Genomic DNA, 18,788 nt, shown 5'->3' with positions numbered 1-18,788 from the left:
TTTTATTTTTGTAAAGAACATTTTCTCTATCCAGGATTAAAACTTTTGTAAAGAACATTTTCTCTATCCAGGATTAAAACATATGCGTTGCATTATTTTTCTAAATTTATCAGAGATTTAAATTCTTATGTATTATGGTACTTATTTCTGGGCTATTTACTTCTTCTGTTTATACCTCTGTTTCTCTTTGAATCATTACCATGACAGTTTGATCTCTATGCTTTCAACCTGGTACATATTAAAAAATACTTTGTATCTTATTGGTAAAGTTCTTATCTTCTCCCTACAGCTTACTGCTCATTTTTTAAAAAGGTCTTAGATCTTTATGTATATTCTTCCAACTCATCATTAAATTGAGCTTAAAAAAATGCCACTGATATCTTTAATGAACTCTTCATCTTATAAATTAATTCATGAGGGATTTTATACCACCAAATATTTCTCATCGAGAAATGTGTCGTGATTCCATTTATTTAGGCATTTTATATCTCACAATAAAGTTTTGTTATTTTTTCATAAAGGCCTCATATTTCCTGTGAGGATTAAAAGAAGAAAAGTAAAAGTGTTCTCAGTCATCTCTGACTCTTTGTGACCCCATGGACTGTAGCCCCCAAGGTTCCTCTGTCCATGGAATTCTCTAGACAAGAATACTGGAGTGGGTAGCCATTCTCTTCTCCAGGGGATCTTCCCAACCCAGGTCTCCTACATTGCAGGCAGATTCTTTATCATTTGAGCCACCAGGGAAGCTAGTGAGGTGACGTGAGGTGAGGTGAGGGGAATAGTCAGGTTTTTTACTTTTGTGATTGTGATTTTGTTTTTATTATAACATTCAAAAAATCATTATTGGTATCATATCTGTGTGATTTTCATCAATACTTTATTTAAACATTTATAAATCTGAGTTATTTTTTCAGCTCCATTAAAACAGAAAATACAGAGCTCCTTACACTTAAGAAACATTTCCATGAGTTTAACCCACTCAGCTAACATGATATAACACACTAACAGTTAGGATGGATGCTTTTTCTTGAAACATAAAGAGCTCTAGTTTAAGTTTCAATCACAAATATATCCATTTAATACGATTATTTTAAGTAAGCCACAACAAAGCTATTTGACTAATTTTTGTTTCTAAGGATTCATTCAAGATAATTAAAATAAGCTTTTAAATATAAAATGTTTAAAGTATATGTATCTATTTGTGCCCATTGGGAAAATGAGCAACTCTTCTTGGAATTTTTTTCAAAGATATTGTTAGATAGGTGCACAAAAATATTTGGAAAGTTATTTTCCTGACTATTTATTTGTACAATGAGAGTTGAAGGCCATGGTCCTAAAAGTCTAGCTATACAGATTGACTGTATTGTGGTGAATTGATGAAAAAGATTATGCAGAAGTGTCATAATTAAGAAAATTATATTGTTACAAGTGCAAAACAAGAGCATTAAAAAGTCTATAAGTGGGAAAAATGATAATGTATTTATATGTGTAAAATATGAAAGGATAAATACCAAAATACACCAAAATATTGATACAATAATAATGATTATCTTGAAATTTTAGATAATTCTAGCTTTTCATAGTGTCTGATAATAATTAAAATTTACAATGAACGAGTATTTCTTTTATAGTCAAAGAAGGAGTGAATGAAGCCAAGACAAAAGAGGACAGTTTGTAGCATGTGTCATCTTATAGCAAAAGTACTAGAAGATTTTAGAAAACAACAGATTTTAAAACTCCGAATTCTCACGAGAACTTGGAAACAAAAGACTTAACTTCACTAAACCTGAGATGATAAAAACCTCGAGTCCTAGCTTCTCTCAGAAACCCAACCATCTTGCTTTTACTTGAATCCCTTAAACTTACGATGATTCACTTTCACTTTTCCCTAGTAATTTATTCCCTTAAGATAATAGAGTTTCTTATTATCTTTTTGATTTGTACTGTTTCCTATTTAATGATTTACCCTATTGTGGCATACATGCAAAAGTTATCATATTAAAAAAAAATATTATGCTATAATAATTATGGTACCATCAAACTGAATTAAATTATGTTTCATTGTAAATAGTAAAATGTATTAATTTTTTTAAAAGCCTTTTTATGCCAACAAGGATAAATAGTTACCTTCATATAATTTCATTAAACACCATGACAGTACAAGCCAAATTGACAGAGCTGATAACAAATCAACTCAACACTTATAGGAGTCCCTTCCAAGTAGTTCTGAAATTAGCTTTCTTAGGGCAATGAATTAAATGCATTGTATTAAATAGACCCTGTGCATTTTATGAATGAAAGTTTCACCTTCATTTTGTGTGCATATATATATAGGAAGAAGAATAAGATTTTCTTTCTTACGTTAGTTTCAGATAAAAATGAACCTGTGTTTTAAGTGTGCATTCTAATATTTTTCTTGAGCACATCAGAGTGGTGCTGTCCAATAGACATATAAAGGAAGCTAAATATCTAATTTTTAATTTTCTAGTATGCACATGAATAAAATTGTATAATGTATATTTTGTGAATCAGTCTACCCTGAATATTATCATTTCAACATGGAATCAAAACCTTAAAGTGATATCCTCAAGTGAGATTTTTTTCTTCTTTTTATGCTAAATCAGTGTGTATATTTTATAGTACTCTTCAATTCAGATAATTTTTATCAGAAATATTCGATCAGTATTTCAACTTCATAATATTTTCTGTTAAAAAGGTATTCAATAATTTAAATTTTACAGAAGCAAAATTAATTATTAGTTTTTAATTTAAATTAGTTAAAATTAAATAAAATTAGAAATTCAGTCACAATCACATTTCAGGTACTCAGGGGCCCCATGTGGATAGTGGTTATTCAATTGGATAACCTAGTTATAGAACATGTGTATAAGATGTCAGCAACATGGAAAAGTTAAAAATTAAGTTGAAGCCAAACTATTGGAAATGTTTTAACTACTGGATTTCAAAGAACATGAGCTGGTTTTTTTGTTTGTTTTTTTTCTCATTAAATCAACTGCTTGGCTGGTTGGCTCAGTTGATAGAATCAGTTGTTTTGGTTTTATGTACAAATCATCCTACTTTTTCCCAGGTCCTTTAATTTTCCTTAAGGCAAATGTGTGTGTGTGTGTGTGAGTGTGTGTGTGTGTGTGTGAGTGTGTGTGTGTGCTCAGTCATGTCTGACCGACCCTTTGCGATGCCACAGACTGTAGCCTGCCAGGCTCTTCAGTCCACGGAGGTTTCCAGGCAAGAATACTGGAGTGGGTTGCCATTCTTCCTCCAGGGGATTTTCTCAACCCAGTGAAGGAACCCGAGTCTCCTGCATCTCCTGCACTGGCATGCAGATTCTTTACCATTGAGCCACCTGAGTTTGTCCTCAGGCATTTTATGTATGTGCTTTATTATGCTAAAAGCTATCTCCCTGGGCCATGATATCCTGGAGATACCCCTTGAATTAATGGTTATATATTAAGTTTTGAGTAAACTAAAGAACATCAATACTGAGAGAAAAAATATTAAATGTAGTTAAATCCCAAAGAAAGTGAAAGTCACTCAGTTGTATCCGACTTTTTGCGACCCCATGGATTGTAGAGTCCGTGTCACTCTCCAGGCTAGAATACTGGAGTGGGTAGCCTTCCCTTCTCCAGAGTATCTTCCCAACCCAGGAATTGAACCAGGGTCTCCTGCTTTGCAAGCAGATTCTTTACTAGCTGAGCTATCAGGGAAGCCCTAAATCCCAAAGAAAGGCAATGCCAAAGAATGTTCAAACTACCATACAATTGTGCTCATTTCACAAGCTAGCAATATAATGCTCAAAATTTTTCAAGCTAGGCTTCAGCAGTATGTGAATTGAGAACTTCGAGATATACAAACTAGATTTAGAACAGGCACAGGAACCAGAGATCAAATTGCCAACATCTGCTGGACCATAGAAAAAGCAAGGGAATTCCAGAGAAACATCTACTTCTGCTTCATTGACTCTGCTAAAGACTTTGACTGTATGGATCACAACAAATTGTGAAAAATTCTTCAAGAGATGGGAGTACCAGACCACCTGACCTGCCTCCTGGGAAACCTGTATGCAGGTCAAGAAGCAACAGTTAGAACTGGACATGGAACAACAGACTTGTTCCAAATTGGAAAAGAAGTATGTCAAGACTTTATGTTGTCACCCTGCTTATTTAACTTCTATGCAGAATTCATTATGCGAAATGCTGGACTGGATGACTCACAGGCTGGAATCAGGATTGCCAGGAGAGTTATCAACAACCTCATGCATGCAGATGATACCACTCTAATGGCAGAAAGTGAAGAGGAACTAAAGTGCCTCTTGATGAGGATGAAAAAGGACAGTGAAAAAGCTGGCTTAAAACACAACATTCAGAAAACTAACATCATGACATCCAGTTTCATCATTTCATGGCCAATTGATGGGGGAAAAATGGAAACAGTGACAGATTTTATTCTCTTGGGCTTCAAAATCACTGCAGATGGTGACTTCACCCATGAAATTAAAAGACATTTGTTCTTTGGAAGGAAATCTATGACAAATCTAGACAGCATATTACAAAGCAGAGACATTACTTTGCTGACAAAGGTCCGTTTAGTCAAAGCTGTGGTTTTTCTGGTAGTCATGTATGGATGTGAGAGTTGGACCATAAAGAAGGCTGAGTGCCGAAGAATTAGTATTTTCAAATTGTGCTGGAGAAAACTCTTGAGAGTCCCTTGGACAGCAAGGAGATCAAACCAGTCAATCCTAAAGGAAATCAATCCTGAATATTCATCGGAAGGACTGATGTTGAAGCTGAGGCTCTAATACTTTGACCTGATGCAACGAGCTGACTTATTTGAAAAGACCCTGATGCTGGAAAAGATTGAAGGCAAGAGGTAAAGAGGGCAGTAGAGGATGAGATGGCTAGTTAATATCGCTGACTCACTGGACATGAATTTGAACAAACTCCAGATATAGTGAAGGACAGAGAAGCCTGGTGTGCTGTGGTCCATCGGGTCGCAAAGAGTCATACACGACTTAGTGACCGAACAACAGCCTATGCCACCATATTGACTCTTGTTTCTCAACTGTCTTATAAATCATGTAAATAAGTACAATAAACAGTTATCGAATGATTCCGTAATACTTTAGATCTGCAAGTCCATCATTTGTGATGGCACATTGAACTTGGCCCAGGAAAGCTAGAAGTATGTTGTATGTCAGATGATGCCTTCCATCAAGTTTAGAGCAGCATTTTTTTCCCCAGCATTACAACGGACTGTAATGGCACTTGGCAATATTGGCATTTCTGATATGACTTCTTTGGGCTAGCTCAGCATTCTTAAAAAATAAATAGTTTTTTCACTCTGTGATTGAAAGGGTTAAATAGTACCAATTCATTACCACTCACAAAAGGATTTATTTTGTTCTCATAAATCAGTTTTATTCCACATTTTTATTATTCCCTTGGGTGAGCTACTCGAATTGAAATCAATACAAGTGCAAGTGACACAATCAATCTAGATATTTGATTATGGATTGGAGATCACTAGGTCTCCTTTTTAACCAGTTTCTTTCTGATCATCTCCCTAAAGAACTGAATATTCTTATTGGCATCTATGAGTTATGAACATGTTTTAAAAGCAGATAATAATCATTTGTATACTGACAATGAAAGCCCAAACAATGAGCAAAGATTAAAAGATAAAGACATATAGTATGTACCTATAACATTGTTAATAAGCTGTTCACATTTCTCAATCTTTTCCTTAAGATGCAACAATTTTATTCTTTCTTAAAAAAAAATACAATTGGTGACTATAAAATGCATTCTTAGCATTAAGTAAGTGATTAACTATTTGCCATGACAGAGATGTTACTTGTTTTTACACATTTATTTTATAGATGAACCACATTAACTGATCTAGGTAAACAATAAGAAAATAACTAAGGTGGATAAAATGTCTTGGAAAGGACTCAAACTGGTTCTTTTCATTTCTACAATTATCCAGGCTAGAAAGTCACCATCTGCAGGATCTAAAAGGGGAAATCAGCTCAACTTGAAATCAGGGAGTAAAAATCGATTAAGTTGTTGCTCAAGAGAGCAAAATGTATATATCAAACTCTCTTTACTTTACAAACAAATGTATTTCTTATGACCCTTTACACGTTGAAAGCTTATTTTGGGACTAAAGGTACCACATTATAGTTCTCTTGCTTCTGACTGTAGCAACCTTTGCTTGGCTCTTAAATCAAATTTTTACATAGGCACTGTTAAGCCATTTTGTAATTCATTTTCTTATGTTTAGAATAAGGCAATAAAATTATTTCTTTAAAATAAATTGCAAGGCAATGTTAACACTGCATTTGCTTCTTAGAGCAAAATATTTTAGCCTTTTTTAATCATTTACTTTTTTTCATTAAGATTTGTAGGAAGGGCTGTTTCATGTCTGGCAAATTACCTCTGGAAGGCATATAACTCTAAAAGGTTAAAAAAGTCTTTCAGAAGCAGTTTCAATAGTAAACCCATCTTTCTTTCATTCAAGGATTCATTGATTACTCTTTGCTTCAGTTGAGTTCAGTTCAGTTGCTCAGTCGTGTCCAACTCTTTGCGACCCCATGAATCGCAGCACGCCAGGCCTCCCTGTCCATCACCAACTCCCGAAGTTCACTCAGACTCACATCCATCGAGTCAGTGATGACATCCAGCCATCCCATCCTCTGTCGTCCCCTTCTCCTCCTGCCCCCAGTCCCTCCCAGCATCAGAGTCTTTTGCAATGAGTCAACTCTTCGCATGAGGTGGCCAAAGTACTGGAGTTTCAGCTTTAGCATCATTCCTTCCAAAGAACACCGAGGGCTGATCTCCTTCAGAATGGACTGGTTGGATCTCCTTGGAGTCCAAGGGACTCTTTGCTTACCCCTTTTAAAAATTTTTTATTTTTATAAAATTCTTAAGGGCTGCTTTCCACTTACAGTTATTATGAAATATTGACTATTTTCTCCATATTGTATTCCCCCTATGTATTCGCACATCCTTGAGCCTGTCTTATACCCAGTAGTCTGTACCTTCTACTCCCCCACCCTTATGTTGCCCATCCTCTCCCCACTGATGACTACTCGTTTGTTCTCCGTATCTGTGAGTCTATTTCTTTTTTGGTATATTCACCAGTTTGTTGTATTTTGTACATTCCACATATCCATGATATCATACAGAATTTATCTTTCTCTCTCTGGCTTATTTCACTTAGTATAATGCCCTCCAAATCCATCCATACTCTTCAGTTATTCTTTTTAAACCTTTAGAAGAGCAGCTATTGCTAGTGACTTTAAAAAAATGGTATTTAAAATATTTAGAAGATTAATTGTGTAACATTAGTTTACTCTTGCCTGTAAATTAAAAAAATAAATCAAAACAGCACCAGACAAAAATATCCTCACTCTCTATAGAACTGTATTGCTCTTGTTTGAGCACAGACTTGGGGAAAATTATTGTGCAGCATCTTTTGGTGAATTGATGAAATATTCTGTGTATTTATTCCCTGAACTACAATTGTTATAATAGCAGAATGACCACTTTAAAGAGGAATCAAAGAAGTACAGCTTTTACTAGAGGACAACTAATTAAGCATCACGTTAGAGTAATTACAATAATGGTAAAAGTAGGATGCATTAACAGAACACTGTCTTTCTCAGAGCCTAAGTGCTTCACGAGCTACTTATTTTTTTCTCTTTCAAAATGTTCTGTGGAGAATAAAGCTGTGTAAGTAAAGATCTATAAAAGTTTTGTATGTTGGCAAAAACTTAAAGTCAGGAATAGGTCCTTTTACCTATATATTAACTTAAATTCTTTCAGATTTATATCAAAGTAAGATCTATTAAAATAATGATGCTTGGAGCATGCATTTGCATCTTGGGTACAATAATATGAAATATCTTTACACAGAAGAAATAAAAGTGACTTAAATATTAATATGTGCTGTCTAGAGTAACCTAGAATTCTTAGCTCCCATTTAAGGGCATACTGGCCACATGGCCCTAATTTGCAAAATGCCATTCAGCATATTTTACCTGTGGATTGGCAGAATTCTGTGATGGTGGGGTGAGGCTGAACAACACTAAAATTGAGACCCCCCCCCCAATACAGGAAAAAAATAGCATTTTCTTTTTCCAGCCAGAAGTGGGAAAATTGGTCAATATCTTTTCTACCATAAGGTGTAATTGGATTCAGAAAAAGGCTAACTTAAACAGGACCAGGTCTGACATGTAAAATCCTCACAAGGTAACAAGAATCAGTTTGGTTTGTTCGCTGTCATTCCTCATTATGATCTTTGTCACGAGAATGGATTCATGTTGTGCCATTTTCTGTTCTTGTTACAATCTTTGTCACATGAATAAGATATCAGGATGTTAATGCCTGGCATACAGTCTTCTGTGTGTGATGATACTTACAAGACTACACTGACCTTTGCAATATTATGTATTCTGATTGGCTGTTCATTTCACCCCTTTTCCACAAGTTAATAAGGCTGTAAAAAGGAGAGAACTGAAATAGCCAGCCAGTCAAATTATAGAATATTGAAAAGGTCAGAGCAGTACAGCACAGAGGAAAAAAATTATGGAATATATGGTGCATTAAAATTCTTGTGACAATGATTATAACAAGAATGGGAAAGGATACCCATTTATGTTATTTCAATCTAGAGAGCCCCATGAGATGATATTTCCAGAATAGTCATCAATTACTCATCTGTGACTCATACCTGTGAGAATATCTGTTTACACTGGTTTTTGCTTAAAAACTAATTGTACAGAAAAATATCCTACGATTCAGCAAGTACGAACATGAGAAGTAAGATTTTAGCTTTAGAAATGGGCATCCGGGTTGTTCACATTTTAGTGTTGGTCTTCATATTCAAAGCTGAAGGATAAGTTCCTTTCATGTGAAACCTGTGGTACATGTGAGATTTACTTTGATTGCTTCTTCATTTAACACTTTTTCCTTCCAAGTAAAATAGAAAAGTAGGACTGAAAGAATTAAGCTTTTGGGAAATCCTTGAGAATGTAGAATAGTCTGAAACAACATCTAGGGTTTTATTTTAGAATGTTGCGTGATCTATACCAAATATGTTTTTTCCTTGTGATTGCATGATACAGGCCAGTGTGCAAAGAATCCTTCCTTTTCTCTGCATCCTCAGTGGAGAAAGAAAGAGAAACTTCATTCAGAAATTCTTAAGTTATTGTCCTCAGGTGTGTGATATACATACTTTTACATACTTCAAGGTTTCATTTATTATAAAATCAAGCAAACAGGCAAAATTTTATTATGATTAAAACCAGAAAGATATAGACGCATTGTGTCCAACTCTTTACAACCCTTGAAGGAGCCTAGTCCTCCAGGCTCATCTGTCCACGGATTCTCCAGTCATGGATATTGAAGCGGGTTGCCATGCCCTCCTCTAGGGGATCTTGCTGACCCAGGGATTGAACCCTAGTCTCTTCTGTCCCCTGCACTGGCAGGCAGGTTCTTTACCACTAGATCCACCTGGAAAGCCCATATAGGTGCATGTATGTTCATAATTATATATTCCCGATAGAATAACCTGTTATCATTTTTAAATGTCTCTCTCTATTGCTCATAATGCTTTTTGTCTAACAGTCTGTTTTATCTGATATTAGTATAGCCAATTCTCATATGGTTGTTGTTTGCATAATATGCCTTTTCTTTTTCCTTTAAAAAATTTTTTATTCATTTAAAAATGTTTTTATTCATATTTTAAACTTTCTTATAGCATAACTGTACTAGATTTTGTAGTCTGTAAAGACAGTCTGGTTTGCAAGTTAACTTTACACTTTCTAAAGATGCATTGTTTCACTAGTCAACATTTTGCAACCCAAAGCTAGAATCTAAACGCATCACTCATAAGGATGCCAAATGCAGCCTGATAATTTTTTCAAGCAAAGGAAATGAATTTTGATCATTACATTAAGGCCACCTTGAACATGGGTTAAATCATCCTAAAGCCAGTAATTATGCATACTGAAGAAAAATCACCATGTGATTCCCCATACACTCTGGTGTTCTCCTTTAGTAAGGTCTGGGTTAGAACTCAGGTGTGTGAAGTACTCCCAGGCAATTTTGACATGGGTGAGCTCTGGAACACAGGTATAGACAGTCTCATGGTGCAAAGAGTTTAGTGCAATCCCCAGTTAAAGCTGCAGTCCATGGGTTCACAAAGAGTCAGATATGACTTAGTGACTGAAAAACCAGTTAAAGCTCAATGGCGCAGACCAGAGCTAAAGAAGGTAGATGAAGGGGACTCCAAGCTCACAGTGCCTGGAGGAGGAGTCATGGGAGTTGTGGTTCCAGAACATAGAATCTTAACCCGACCAGCACCATCCATTTATACTCACAAATCAGGTCAGCACTGAGGCTGACCAGACAGGAGTGGTCACCTGTGATAGGAAATGCTTATCACTGTAGTATTTTCTAGCTTGATTCTTGAGGCTGAACCAACGGGGCTGTATTTTCCAGCCCACTGAAAACAAAGTTTATGCAGTGAAAAGTAAAGCACAACCCCTTTAAAAGGATCAGAGGACCTACATTTTTAAGATTTTTCCCTTAAAAGCTAGGAACCCAAATTGGCAAAGTTTATTGGAAGAAAGAGAGATCAGGGAGAATAAGGTGGAGAACAGCTGAAATCTCTGGGTCCTGTATTGGTTTTGAATCCGGAGATTTTTGAGCTTCAGTGAGGGTTGAAATCCTGTCATTTGCTCCAGGTCTCTGAATTGAGCTTTATGTTAGTGGAGGTGAAAGACATTCAATTCACTCAGCTGCATGATTCCTGGAGATGTACAAGTTCTTTTTTGAGCTGAACGAAATGGTTATGTAATTGCATACTTCTCATAATTATTGAGTAATTATATACTTCTGATAATTACTGAGTAATCATTGTTCTATAACTAGGACTTAATGTTACAACTAATTGTATAATTACCATGTATTAATGTTATCCGGGAAACTTAGAATAAAGTGGTACTTAATATATTTCCCCCTGCCATGCCATTTTCAAAGCTGGCAATATTTTTCATTTTACAGCTAGAAATTTGCTTCCAAGACAAACAAACAAAATACAACGGGGGAGAAAAAAAGCCTCACCAGTATCATCATCATAGACGTTAACTCATTGAGCTTACAGTTACACCAGGCTTGAAATGTGTAAAACTGTATTCTCTTGGCTTATTTTTATAATTTTCATTGTTGTCTTGCAATTTGACATCTTATACCACTTTCAAGGAAATAGGGCATTTTCCTGGGTTTCCTAGGATAAGCTGACCTTTTTGAAATTTTAGATCTGGGCATGTGATGATAGCAGCAATTGTTTCAGCTATAACTGAATATGTTTTTAAGGAACAGCACATTATGGGAACTTGAGAAGATCTTCAGATGTGAATAATGAAAGTTTTCTTAGATCATGATTAGAAGGGATTCATGTTAATCTAAAACAAGTTTCTTAAGTGCAAGAACTGTGTCTTACTTATTCGAGGCAAACTGTTATCAGCACCTACTCAGGTCTACTCCCTGCATGCAGTTGGAGTTCAATAATCAAGTTGACCAGTTGTAAAAATTCTATGAAAGCTAATGTAGCATAATTTGGAAATGTCTTTTCAGTGCATTAGGAGCTTATCAACAGCTACTTTGTAAGTTTCATAACTTCTTCACCTATCTAGCTGTGTTGTCTATTTCTATTTTGGGAACTTAAAATCATCCTTAAACTGGGCCTATGTCTTTATCTTGTTTTACCAAAAAGGAATAGAATTATTAGTCCCATGTTTTAGCCCATAAGTACCATTTATTTACTTTGCAACAAACTACTCCTTTGGATGTGCCAATTCAAGTTCAGGGTAATAAATTCTTGCATGAACTAGGGATTTCTTCTGTTCATGGAAAACACTTAACCTATCTGTGGACTTCACAGCAATAAAATTCTCAGCTAAGTACTCCATCCCAAAGTTATTATAAGTATCTATTTAAAAATTTGGCATATTTTTAAAGTCTTGATCTGCCTTACCCATATTTCATAAGAAGGCTCATAACTAAATATGAGTTCTTCTTTTCATCCTTTGATCTTATTAATTTTAGAGTTTGAAATGCAACCTGATGAAACAATAGTACAATGGAATTGAATGAGATTAGCATTGTTTTATTAATTGAAAAACCTTAGATTTTTGAATAATAATACTTGATTGGGTGGAGGTGGGGAGAATGTAGTAGGTAGGTACTAGAGAAAGTAAAATACAGCGTCAGTAATTCTTAATCACTTGATAGTTCTAAATATTTTTCAGAAATGTATCTGTTGCATGGATATAACAAGAGACGTTGTATCCTTTCTGCTGTAATGCATTAGTAGATTATCAACAGCTCCTTTGTAGGTTTCATAACTTCTTCAGGTACATAGATGTGTTGTCTGTTTCCATTTTGGGAACTTAAAACCATTCTTAAACTGTGACAAGGAGAAGGCAATGGCACCCCACTCCAGTACTCTTGCCTGGAAAATCTCATGGACGGAGGAGCCTGGAAGACTGCAGTCCATGGGGTCACTAGGAGTCGGACATGACTGTGTAACTTTCAAGTAGACAACCTGAGCGACTTCACTTTCACTTTTCACTTTCATGCATTGGAGAAGGAAATGGCAACCCACTCCAGTGTTCTTGCCTGGAGAATCCCAGGGATGGGGGAGCCTGGTGGACTGCCGTCTCTGGGGTCGCACAGAGTTGGACATGACTGAAGCAACTTAGCAGTCGCAGCAGCAAACTGTGACAATGTCTCTATCTTGTTTTACTAAAAATGAATAGAAATTATTGCAACAGGAACAATAACATTTCTAGCTGCTGCTGCTGAGCATCTCATTTAACGGTCATAATAATATGGCAAACAAAGGAGCGTTATTATCCCCAGTTCACAGAAGAAAAATGAGGTTCAGAAATATTAAGTAACTTACAGGTAATTCCCTGGCAGTCAAGATATTAAGACTCAGTGCTTTTGCTATTGTGGACCTGGGTTCAGTCCTTAGTTATGAAACTAAGATCCCACAGCTACCCAGTGTGGTGGTAAAAAAATAAATAAAATTAAGTAACTTACAAACAGTACACCACTCAAGAATGAAAAGGACAAGTTCAAATGCAGAAGCTCTCTAATCACCAAATTTATCTACTTTCCTTTGTACTATACTGAGAGTGAGTGAAGTCGCTCAGTCATGTCTGACTCTTTGCGACCCCATGGACTGTAGCCCACCAGACTCCTCTGTCCATGGGATTCTCGAGGCAAGACTAGTGGAGTGGGATGCCATTTCCTTCTCTTGCACTATACTAAACTATGTAAAAATATAATATTTTTGTAAATATTGCACCTGTTAACTTTTGTCTGCTGTACAATGCAAGATCACTTTTCATACGTCACCATCTTTACTTTTTAAAACATTTAAACAGTAAAGATTATATCAGTATCCAGAGAGCTCACAAATAAGCTTTCCCCTTGAAGCCTGCATCAGTGTTTTTTATTTGTTTGCTTATATTTGTAGCATGTATATGGGAAAAATTAAAGGTACATACAGTAAAAAAGTGTTCTGGCAAAGGAGGATGGCTATTTGAAGTAAATATTACTATTTCTAACTATTCTTTTTTCAATCTTTTAAGAGTAAATATAACTAAAGTTTACTAAATTAGGCGATATCTTAAAAAATTTCCTAATGGAAACTTTTCATGAAATCATCTAACATAGCAAGTGAAATAAATGTTATAATATACTGTTCAGTTGTAGCCTTATTTTTTAAGTCTAATTTCTAGCTCTTCTTAATCTTGAATGTAACCCAGTTGCATAGAAGATGGAGATAAAACCCTTTTATCAGACAAGAGTATTTTCCTGTATTCTAATCTAGAGATTTGGGTTCCCTGAAGTTTTGGAAGGAGGGTAGTGGTAGGACCCGGTGATGTACTTTCATGGTGATTCTTATATACAGAGAGGCAGCCTCTGCATTTTCCCATAGAGGTTAAAAAAAAAAATAGATATTCTGATCAAAGTGGACACATTACTTCCTATCCCTAGTTACTTTTCAGAATATTGTCACCAATTTTGTTTTGAAGAGGTATTAGATAGAAAGTAGTCAACTAACCTTACAAGCAAAATGAGCAGAAAATAAACCAATTGGTACTGGTAATAAATGAGACATATAACACATATCTGAGTATACTATTTATATCCAGAACCATTCCATTTAGGGAAACAGAGTGTGATTTCCTTCCAGTCTGTACATAAATAAAATTCAAGAACTTAAAAAAAAAAATCAAACAATTGTAAATAATCCATTATTAACTGATCAATTTATATATCTGTACAGTATTTATACTTATATCCATGATATTTGTGATTAGGCTTCATACTGTCTTAAAAATATCAGTAGAGTTATTCAAATCTCTGCACTGAATAAATTGGAAATTAATAAACATATTAATTCAGGTAACATTTTGTTCAGAAAATAATAAATTTATGTATGTTGATAGCAGCACATGAAATGCCCCTCTGGGTACTGATACAGATAGCTCTACTTAGCACTCTATATTTAGAACCCAAGAAAATACTCAAATAATAGAAGGAAAGAATCCTTAATTATACACTAATTTAAATACTTTTCTTTTTATAATCAGCAGGTGATAACTACACTCTTCTGAATGGCACACAAATCATGCACAGTGGTGAAGAGACCAACCTTTGGGTGCTCATCAATGGATTGGTTCCTTTTACGAACTACACAGTACAAGTGAATGTTTCCAATAGCCAAGGCAGCTTGATGAGTGATCCTGTAATGATTTCAATGCCTCCAGGGGGTAAGTCTGTGAACAACGTTGGTATCTGAATGTATACAAATGCTCTAGAACTGTCTCCATTGAATGCCTGTTTATTGTTAGAATTAATTTTTTCAGAACTTAGAGTCTCAGTTGTATTTCTGGTGATTTTTGTTCTTGCTTTGTTTTATTGATTTTATTAGTATTATTATTAGTATTATTTTATTGAATATTAAATACTTATATTAGTATTATTTTATTGAGATCATTTTCATCTAGCACTCTGTGTATGCACACACACATGTCTGTATGTATGTGTATGTACACACACATGCGTCTCTTGCTTTATGCATAGTGAGAATATAGGGAAATTCTTTTTTGTCTGAGACTTCATTTAGATTCAAAATGTATATTTTAAATTTGTACTTTGTTTTTCTCATACAAGTGGTTTTCATTCCTGTTTTTTTGGAAAACAAGTTTAGATGTATATATAAACCTCTCATTTGACCAAAAAAGAAAAAAGCAGAGTAAGGGTAATAGAATAGGAAAACTATTCACACCACTGGAAAAGCATCCTTAAATTCCATGTCCTAATGATTAGAGTTCAGTATCATTTTCACAGGTGAAATGTGACTCAGCCTGGCCATTTTTAACTATTTCTCTGATAAAGATTGACTTACCTTATTCAGAACTATTATGATCTAGATTCAACTCTACCCTTGTTTTAACTGTTTATAGGAACTAATTACTAAGAATAAAACTCTGCCTTAGATTGTTATGTACAGTTCTTGAGCAGAAAGTACACTTCAGAAATAAGCATGATTCTTGGTTGAGTGTTTAGAAACATGTATTTTTTAAATACCAAAGGAAAAGGACCCCAGGACACTCAGTGTCTGCTCGTAGCCCAGCTTCAGGAACCAGTGTGTCTTGTACTAAAGGATGATGTCCTTATCTCCTTAAGAGTGATCTGCAAGGCTGGATAGATCCCTCTGTAGTCGTAAAGAGTGTAAGAGCAGCAAAGGTCTCATCAAGGGAAAGTAAGAGTTAATCTACAGTTTGTATGGAACTCTTCAGCCAAGGAAAAATTCATTACCTTCTATGTCATAAAAATTACTATTATGTGCCTTTTATGACATTGTAAGAATTAATGAGTAGATATTTACCAAAACACTTGAAACTCTAAATAGCAGAAGCCACATTGTTTAAGAAAAGAATGCTTGAAAGAGACTTTTGGGGTAGATCAACTCAGTTGCCTATTTTATGAACAGATAATTTTATGAAGAGAGAATTGAATTTAGGTAGGTGCCTGTTTAAGAACTGAGATCAAAACAAAACAAACCTTGGGTATTCCTATCTTCATTTTTTACTCTAAAGGGATTAAAAAGCATTTTTTACTCTAAAGCATTTTTTACTGCTAGAAGGGATTAAAAAATTGTGAAGACTCTATACCCTAGTATATAATACCTTTTATTCCTATTTAAAGAGTGATTAGTGCTTTAATGGAGATTTTTCAGTGGTATAGTAACATCTTAACAGAATATGTGAAATATTTGAGTTGCATATTCATTTTCTGGCTTTTATACTGATTTCAATAGTTTGTAATTTACAGAAATTTACATTGCATTCATAAAAGTGCATGTGTGCTAAGTTGCTTCAGTTGTGCCCATGTCTTTGAGGCCCTTTGGTGTGTGGGACACTGGGCTTCTCTGTCCATGGGATTCTCTAGGCAAGAGTACTGGAGTGGGTTGCCATGCCCTCCTCCAGGGGATCTTTCCATCCCAGGGATCAAACTTGTGTCTCTCATGTCTCCTGCGTTGACAGGCAGGTTCTTTACCACTAGCGCCACCTGGGAAGCCCACTAGAGCCACCTGGGAAGCCCAGGGGTAAATTTAATTCATTGTTCATATGTTTAGGAATAGTGAAGTGAAAGTGAAGTCACTCAGTCATGTCCGACTCTTTGCGACCCCATGGACTGTAGCCTATCAGGCTCCTCCATCCATGGGATTTTCCAGGCAAGAGTGCTGGAGTGGATTGCCATTTCCTTCTCCAGGGGATCTTCCCAACCCAGGAATCAACGCCGGGTCTCCGGCATTGCAGGCAGACGCTTTACCGTCTGAGCCACCAGGGAAGCTATGTATAACCTAATACTTTATAATGTATGTGTGATTCAGTTAAACAGCAAGCTGCTGTTGTTAACTCAATATATACACTGTGTGAATGTATCTGTCAGTGGGTTAGTAGAAGAGTTAATATTATGCAAACACAAGGAAACTAAATATTGCTTTATGGTGGTACAGTTGGACTGAAGTCAACTGCTGAATCTTATCTTCATTTCCACTCAGTGGATGCATAGCCATGTCATTATCATAATGCTCTAGAAGCCAGCATACAATCATTCACTTCATGTACTTGGAAATCCAGAATTGGGGAGGTGGCCCTTCACCAAAAGAGGAAGCAAAGTGTCTTCAAAGACAGACAGTGATTTCCTCAAGTTTATTACAGCCATTAGCACATACTTCTCTTTATCATTAGATTGTTGTTGATTACAATTAGGAAACTTATAGCTTTGAAATTATCTTTTTTATGACCTTGTGGCAGTTTAAAGGTGATACTTCATTGATTAAATAGGTTTTAGTTCATGCTTCCTTTTACTTAATGATCTGAAAACATATTATCCTGATTTACACATAAAAATCATGCTGAAAAGCATGTGGCATTCACTAGAATATGTGTGTTTAAGTAGAATTAAATTAGTACTGAGAGTTATTAAAGAAATCTTCCATGCCTTTGTCCAGTGAACTGTGTTTCATACCGAAATGAATAATAAATGAACCGATATATAGAAACGAACCAACTTATAGGCAGAGAAGATTCTATATGCTATTTACTTTTCCATTATATTTGGATTATTTTCATTATTGCCTTTCCCTTGATTTTAACATTAATCTCTTTTATGGTGATGTTGAATTCCTACTATCTTTCAATGCTGAATTATGCAAGATCGGTGGCCATAGCACCCTTAGCTGTTTTCTTCCTAGTGTAGTTGAAAAACAAGAATAGAAAGTTTGGGCAAAGCAGAAATGCTAATTTTTTTTTTTCTTTATCAAATGTGGCTCAGAAAACCTCCTTTACCTCCTTGATCTGACTGAGTCCTACTCATTTTTAGGGTTTCAACCTGGAAGTCAGTCCATCAAGAAGTCATCTTTTACCAAGCAAGGCTGAGATAGGGCCCTTCTGTATCCTCGAGTTCAATCGCATAATACTGAAATTGCTTGTCTCATCTGTCACAATCACTGGTGATAAGAGCTTACACAGCAGGGACTGTTTCTTACTCACGTTTTTATCTTTAATGCCTAGACCAAACCTGACACATGGTAGGTGCATAATGAATAATTGGTGGGTGAATGAATAAATAAATAAGTTAGTCAAGATAGCTTAATTACCAGTTTTAAGTTGTAAGCTTATCATTGCTCAGGCCCGCTCAGACCTCCTCTTCTACCTGCACAATCCTTTATTGTAGCCAGCTGTGGGAAAGGTGACCTCCTCTGTGTATGCTTGTCCAGTGCAGAGATGCTGTGGCCATGCAGATGCAATTGGGGATCCAAACTGTAAGGAGAGCAGGAGTATTAGAAGGAAGAAATAGTCTCAAATTGTATTGACTCATGACTCTGGTTCCTTCCCTATTGTTTACTTAGGTAAACAGAGAGTAACAGACACTGGTTAACATAGGAATTTGGGAGAGGTAAGGGACCGTAGCATAAAGAATTTACCTGGTACATCATCTCTTAGGTATTGGTTATGAAACATCTTTCTATTCTGTCTGATGAGAAATATGATTAATGTGCAGTTTTATGTCTGCCGATTATACCTCAACAGGTCTGGGGGAAAATGTCCAACAGTATCTAACTTCGAGCCCTTGTTAGTCCTATCAGATCTTCCTTGTTTCATTAATTGTGCTCTT

At 35.6% G+C, this 18,788-nt stretch overlaps 1 protein-coding gene across 1 annotated transcript in view; it reads left to right on the top strand.

Moving 5' to 3' along the window:
• USH2A (usherin) overlaps positions 1–18,788 on the top strand; it is a 1,013,951-nt gene that overhangs the window by 640,935 nt on the left and 354,228 nt on the right. Inside the window, exon 41 of the mRNA XM_055581875.1 lies at positions 14,690–14,869. Within this exon, the coding sequence (XP_055437850.1) occupies positions 14,690–14,869 (180 nt within the window). The remainder of the gene's footprint in view (positions 1–14,689; positions 14,870–18,788) is intronic.

This window comes from Bubalus kerabau, chromosome 5 (assembly GCF_029407905.1).
Source record: "Bubalus kerabau isolate K-KA32 ecotype Philippines breed swamp buffalo chromosome 5, PCC_UOA_SB_1v2, whole genome shotgun sequence".
NCBI classification, from domain to species: Eukaryota; Metazoa; Chordata; class Mammalia; order Artiodactyla; family Bovidae; genus Bubalus; species Bubalus kerabau.
This window is presented reverse-complemented; position numbering and strand designations above follow the sequence as displayed.